This window comes from Solanum verrucosum, unplaced genomic scaffold (assembly GCF_900185275.1).
Source record: "Solanum verrucosum unplaced genomic scaffold, falcon-dt-bn FXZP01000218.1, whole genome shotgun sequence".
NCBI lineage: Eukaryota > Viridiplantae > Streptophyta > Magnoliopsida > Solanales > Solanaceae > Solanum > Solanum verrucosum.
Window position 1 is genome coordinate 1,933,564 of NW_026020464.1, and position 7,449 is coordinate 1,941,012.

A 7,449-nucleotide genomic window follows, 5' to 3' on the forward strand; every position below is an offset into this window, starting at 1 on the left:
ACATGATACCTTAGGTAATCCCACATCAGAAAGGGAGAAAAAAGTGAAGAACTTTGTAAGGCATAACACTAGTCCACATGGTTCGCACACTTTTGGGGCTCGATGTGACGTAGCCCGAAAGACAAATCCGTGTGGACCAAGGCCAGAAGCGGACAATTAAATATGAACCACAGGGCAGTGCTCAAAGATGATTTAAGATTTAAGGGTTAACTGTCCCTTCCAACAACATGACAGTCCTTTGTGACTCAGAATTAGGCTCTGTAAGTTTAAAGACTCCTCCAGCAGAAGCAAATTAACTAGAAATAACTCAAGCATCACTAAAATTCAACCAGATATATGTGGTCCTGCCCGGCACAAGTCTCGATCAGTCGGGACCAATGGACTTTGAATACCAGATGGTTAAACCAAAAAGTTCAGAAATAGAGACAAAAGATATTAAGCACTTATCAGTGATAATATGCACAGTACTTTACAACAACTGCTACTACGGACCTAGTGTAATCCCACAAGTTTGGGGAGGGTAGAGCGTACGCGGACCTTACCCCTACCTTTGAGAAGGTAGAGAGGTTGTTTCGTAAGACCCTCGGCTGAATAATCAGTGAAAAAGAGGCAATAGCAACAAACAGAAACAGCAACAAGTTAATAAGATACCGAAACTAGAATGTAATTATAGAAGATGCATCTAGGTAGCCCTCAATATATAGTGAGAAAAGCATAAAGCATATTATTTTCCATAACCATCAGATGGAGAACTATTGAAATAACATCAATCACCTCCAAACTAGTTCTAGAAAGTGATTGATGAAATTTTCACTATGACAAATATACATGGGAATATCTATAATTTAGCCATTAAGAAAAAAAATACAAGGAGAATTAGTACTAAAAAATTATCAAAGTTAATTGAGATGTTCTTCTTACATGCATCTAGAAGGAATTATCTTTCAGAGGGGGATCATAAACTGGAGATGAGAGAAAGTTCCCTTCTTGCTCATCAGACTCGATCAGCATCAGAACAACCTCGCGCATTGAAGGACGATCATAAGGGGACATGCTAGTGCACATTAGAGCAATTTTAAGAACTGTAAGCATATGACTAACAGTAATTACATCTTCCAAATCCAATCGGCTATCGAGTACCCCTGGTGTCAATGAATGGTTCCTAACATAATGCTTCACCCATGAGACAAGATCACCGCCTTGTTCTAGGGGCTGTACGGGTGCTTTTCCAGTTAGCAACTCCAAAAGGACTACCCCATAACTATAGATATCACATTTTTCCGTAACTTTCATGGTGTAAGCATATTCTGCAACAGAGAAGGTAGAAAACATCAATTGAAAAGGAAAAAATGGTTTTATAACACAGAATGAAAATTACGAGAGGGATATTAAAAGCTACATAGACAGAGAAAAGTTAAAAGCATTTGTTCTTGTATTCTGTCATTTCATCAAAGAAAACTTGTTCGTAAACAATTTTAACTATCAAACTTCAACAAGATATGCATTTCATATCACAAAGAGAAGAATTAGACTTTCAAAGTGAACAACACATGGTCGAATATCTAAACTGAACATAAATATGTGGGAACAAGAATGCTCCATATGCATCAGGAAGAGTCCCCAAAGTTTGCCTAAGATACATAGAGCAGTTTGTATGGCTTCTCCTGGCATAGAACACATATAAAATGAGAAGTATACACAGATAAAAGTTAAAAGCATTTCATTGTTGTCTTCAGATAATCGAAGAAATAGACATTGCATACAATTCTAACTATCTAATCTCAACAAGAAAATCCTATTCATATCAACAAAAAAAGGTAACACTTTCAGAGTGAAGATACAGATAAATATGTGGGAATAAGGATCAAATGGCAATACATTTCTCGACATATTTCTATAGATAACAAGGGAACATAAGAAGTTGTCCAGGAGAAAACAGAAAGACATACCAGGGGCTATGTAGCCATATGAGCCAGCAACTGCAGACATCGACTTAGATTGAGGCATATCAACAACTTTTGCCAAACCAAAATCACCAACATGAGCTTCAAACTTCTCATCAATCAGAATATTATTGGACTTTATATCACGGTGGATGATCCGGGGTTTGCAATCATGATGTAAGTAAGAAAGTCCTTGAGCAGCTCCAACAGCCACCATAAAGCGAGTTGGCCAATCCAATCTACAAGATGTACTGTGAAGCAGTTCACCCAAGCTACCTCTGGCCATATACTCATAGAGAAGTAAATTAGAACCCTGATGATAGCAAAAGCCATATAGCTTTACGATGTTACGATGCCTAATCTTTCCTAGAGTTAAGATCTCTGCACGGAAGCTATTGTCGATGTTATTACCCTCTCTGTTAGAAGCAAGCTTCTTGACTGCAATCGTTTGTCCAGACTGCATGACTGCTTTGTAAACTGTTCCGACGGCTCCTCTTCCAAGAACATAACAATCTTGAAAATTGTTTGTAGCCTCAACCAAGTCCTGGAAAGTGAACCCCTCTTTGGGACGGAAATAAATGTCTGGATCTGAAGATGCCATGTCTTTATCCTGGGTTGCAACCATCTCAACTGGATGCTGCTTCATATAGTACAAAACTACCACAATCAAAACAAGAGAAACTCCACCAATTACACCGGCAACTGCAGTAATAATCTTTGCTCGAGGAGAATCTGCACTCTCGACTCTAGGAGGATTATTGGCATCATAAGCTGGAGATGCATTACATTCCCCTAGAGGCCCACCGCAAAGACCTTTGTTTCCAATGAAGCTGCTGATATCCATGTTCCGAAAGAGTGGTATATCCGGCAGTGGTCCAGTCAGGTCATTGTATGAGAAGTCAATGCCCAAGAGACTTGTCAGGTTTCCAAATGTGCTTGGTATTTCACCACTCAAATGATTGTTGTTGAGATATAGGTACTCTAATAGGATAAGATTACCAAGGTTGGGTGGTATACTGCCAGAGAGCTTGTTGTTGCTAAGATCCATTGCAATTTGTAAGCCACTAAGATTACCCAACTCTGATGGTATTTCACCTGACAATAGATTACTGCCCATCTGCAGCTCAGTCAAATGAGAGAGGCTCCCCAATGCTGCTGGTATCTTTCCAGATAACTTATTCTCTGAAAGCAAAAGACGTTCTAGCTGCGACAAGCTACCAATGTCATCAGGTATAACATCAGTAAATCTGTTCTTGCTGAGATCCAGTCTTTGTAGTGCCTTGCAGTTCCGAATTTCTGGAGGTATCGGTCCAGTAAGTGAATTTGCTGAGACATTGAATGTCACAAGCCTGGTAAGATTTCCTATCTCCCTTGGCAACTGGTTGAACCTATTGCCTGAGAAATCAAGCCTCTGCAACTTCTGGCAATATCCAATATCAGGAGGTATTGGACCAGTGAACTTGTTCTGCCCCAGTTCAACAGCAGACAGGTTTATCAATTTGCACAACTCAGAAGGAAATGTCCCTGTTAGCCTGTTATCGTTCAGACGAAGTTGCACCAATGAATCACATTTAAGAACACCAGATGGAATATATCCATGCAATTTATTTGATGCAAGATTCAGCAAAATCAAATTGGAATTCTGACAAACGAATGGAGGAATTCTTCCTGTGAGTTGATTGTTATTTAAATCAAGCACCCAAAGTCGACTATAAATGCCAAGACGTTGAGGAATAGTACCAGTTAAAGAATTCTCAAAAAGCTGTAACTGAATCAATTCCTTTTGATACTGAAAACCAAATGGAATAGGACCTGTTAGGTGATTAATTGACAAATCAAGACTAATCAAGTTCTTTAGAGTAGTAAGTTCATCTGGTATAACGCCTTCGAGCTGATTCTGGAAAAGAAACAACAATTTCAGACTTTTTATATGGCCAAACTCAACTGGAATTTCTCCTTTCAGAAAGTTTTCTGAGAAATCAATTTCTGTTGCCATAGAAAGATTCCCAATCTCCCTTGGAATGCTACCATTTAATCCATTCCGGTATAGGTATAACTTCGTCAAAGTTTTGAGTTTACCTATTTCAGCAGGAATATCTCCAATCAGGTTATTCTGATATAAAGCAAGCAATTGAATTTGTGTTAAATTTCCAAGTTCCTTTGGAATATAACCAGAGAACTGATTTCCCCAAAGCACAAGCTCTTTCAACTTACTAAGCATGCCAAGTTCTTTTGGTATGTTTCCTTCCAGGCAATTCTGTGTTAGACCAAGAGATTCCAAGCTCTCACAACCACCTATCTCTGCAGGTAAACTTCCAGAAAGTGCATTCTGCCCCACTCGAAATATTGTCAAATTTTTCAAACTTCCAATAGATCGAGGCACTGGACCGGTAAGATTATTGGTGTATGCAACGAAAGTAACTAGAGACGAGAGTTTCCCAAACTCCTCAGCAATAGGACCAGAGATCATGTTGCTGCTCATGTTCACATCCTTCAAATTAGACAGGTTATACAGTTCAGCAGGAATCGGACCATAAAAAGTATTAAAATGGAGCTGGAGAGACTGCAATTTTGAGCAATTTCCAATCTCTTTGGGAATGTTCCCGGTGAATTGATTGTAAGACAGGTCAAGATAAGCTAAATATTCAAGACCACCAATGCTAGAACTCAACGTGCCTGAAAGATTCATATAGCTCAGATAAAGAGATTGCACAACTGGATTATAATCAGAAGTGCAATTCACACCTACCCAGCCACAAGGAGTTTCATCATTTGGATTCCAATTCCCCAAATGGTTAAACGAATCCTGGAAATTCTTCTTCAATTCAAGAAGGTACATTCCTTCCTGATTCAATCCTTCGGCAGGAGAAACCAGCAATAGTACAGCAGCCACCAAAGCACTTATCCAAATTAGAAGAACCAAACCACTTCTTGATTCAAAATCTCCAGACATCATAACAAACTTCCAATAAGACAGTCTCAGTTTGACCTGTTAATCCAACTATGTGTCAATACTTATAAAATACAACAACAACAACAACATAACCAGTGTAGTCACACAAAGTGGGGACTCGGGAGGGTATAGACTATAGTGTACGCAAACCTTACCCCTATCTCAGAGGTAGGGAGGTTGTTTCCGGTAGCCCCTTGGCTCAAGAAAAAACAGTCCAGAAAATGAAGTAACGGAAGTACAATAATCAACAGATAATAGCAAAACAATAGAGAATAGCAGAACAGAAACTACAACAAAACAGTACACAATCGAGGTATAAGGAATCAATAGATAGTAACAGAATGAGCAATAGTATTAATATGAACGGACAACAAGACAACGCATTGCCACCTACTACCCTAATCCAAGTCCTACCCTCCACACCCTTAAGGTCAATCATCAAGAAGAGACAATACTAACTAGATAAACTAGACAAACCAGAAAAAGTTCTATGCATAGCAATTAATCAACTAACTTCAAAGAATCCAATCAACTCAGAAATGCCCAGAAACTCAACTAAATAAAAGGAATAATTCAGGAATAAATAAGAAACTCATTAAAGATCTAAGCTTTAGCATACCTCTAGGCTATTGAGTCCATCACCTTGTCAAAAAAGAGCTGAATTCCACCAAAAACCCAGAAAAAGCAAAGAACTCTCAAGTAATTCCTTTAGATGATGACAGAGCAAAGACCATAAAACTCATGAATTGAGGAAAAGATAAAATCAAAGATTATACTATATCTAAAACCAAGAACCTCCAACATTTTTCCAATAATGGTGGGGATCTTCCTATATACATGCAAGATTTTGAAAAGGGGTTGGATAAAAATGAGAAAGATTCAACCTTTATTTCAGGACAAGCCAAAAAAAAGGAAATGGAAAAACTCAAATACACTGAATCAAGAAAACCCTTTATTTTATTCAAGAAAATATAACACAAAAGCCTATTTTCTTTTCCAAATGGCAATGATAGTGAAGGATCTTTTTAGGTAAAAGGAAAGGATGGATATGAGTTCCTCATTGAAGCTTTAATGGCAGACAAAGCATGCTTTCACTAAGCTTTAATTTTCTTCAATATATATGATGATGAGGAGGACTTCAATATCTTGATGTATTTTCTTATAATTTATATATAATCTTGATTCTTTAATTTCACTCTATCTCAAAAGTCCTAATCTCTTTTGGCTTCTCTATATCATAAAGTTAGCCTTTTTGAGTGCTTGAAAAAGTACAAATTTTGTGAACTTTTTAGGCATTACAAGTTAATAAATGCAAATAAATTATTTATTGTGGAATTCTGAGATTAGGACAGGTTTTGGGGTTTTTGTTTTAAATTGTTTTTTGGGGTTTCTTTTGGCACTGAAAATTGTGTGTAGTGAAAATGAAGTCAGATGTGATGCTTTGCAATGGTATCATTTTCTGTGTACTTCATTTTTATCCTTTTGTTTTGGATTCACTATGCCAGTCAGCCCCCCCCACCCCCCACCCCACCCACCCATTCATGAAACTTGAGTACGAGACTCCTGATTAAAGGTGATTGAGGAAAAAAGGATAAATATACCTCAAACTATCGTAAATGATATGCAGATACCCTCCGTCATACTTTTGGGACATTAGTGCCTCTGACGTCAAAAAACTAGAGCATATATACCCTTTATACTAACGGACATACACGTGTCATAATCTTATCCACTGAGCCGACTTTTATTAAATATCGGATCGACGGATAAGATTGTGCCATGTGTCCCTATTTAGTCTTCTGTTAGAGTGAAGGGCATATATGCTCTAGTTTTTGGACGGCAGGGGCACCAATGTCCCAAAAATATGATGGAGGAAATCTGCATACCATTTACGATAATTCGGGGGTATATTTGTCATTTTTTCCTACATTTTATCACATTTCATGATGGTGTTATGTTAGTGTATAACTTGACTCATAACTAGAAGGGAAATCGACTTTTGAAATTTTACATGAGCAAGAAGCATGTATACCATACTCAAGTAGAGTTGTCGATATTATTGCAAGGACTTAAATAATTCATGTCATGATCGAATTGGATAGTATTCTAAACTATATAACTACTATACATAGCTCTAAAAATTACTACTACAACGATATTCTTGATGGTAGGTTGTTGACGGACCGATTGATACATTCGTAGATAAACATAGCTTTAAAGAATGCAACATTCTTGTTTTCATTTATTCAGTTCCTTCCATATTTGCTTATTCAGTTAAACAATAGATATAATACAAATAATTTTCATAATTAAAGGTCTCCTAAATGAAACTCATATAGACTATGTATTATAATGTATTTATCTAGTTATTAATAATATAATATCATCATCTTATTAAAGAAAAAAACACTCAACTCAAATCTAAACATTTTTGTCTATTTTGTTTCCTTTTTGGTTCTAACTCCAATTTCAAGTGGGACCCATTTTGCAACCAAATATAAGGTAGGGCCTACCAAACTCAAAATAATGTGGACCAATGGAACCATGAGTAAT

At 37.3% G+C, this 7,449-nt stretch overlaps 1 protein-coding gene across 2 annotated transcripts; it reads right to left on the reverse strand.

The window, feature by feature from the left end:
• Window positions 1-701: 701 nt before the first annotated feature.
• On the reverse strand, window positions 702-6,035 carry LOC125808722 (probable leucine-rich repeat receptor-like protein kinase At2g33170). 2 transcript variants are annotated; one of them, XM_049488376.1, is made up of 3 exons: window positions 5,516-6,035; window positions 1,950-4,932; window positions 702-1,307 (listed from the first exon to the last, which is right to left on the reverse strand). In XM_049488376.1, the coding sequence occupies exons 2-3, from the start codon at window positions 4,897-4,899 to the stop codon at window positions 928-930; spliced, it is 3,330 nt and encodes a 1,109-aa protein (XP_049344333.1). In that variant the 5' UTR covers window positions 4,900-4,932; window positions 5,516-6,035; the 3' UTR covers window positions 702-927. The 2 variants fall into 2 exon arrangements, with proteins under 2 accessions (XP_049344333.1, XP_049344334.1); XM_049488377.1 differs by lacking the exon at window positions 5,516-6,035 and having other exon boundaries at window positions 1,950-4,619; window positions 4,693-4,893.
• Between the last annotated feature and the right edge of the window lie 1,414 nt (window positions 6,036-7,449).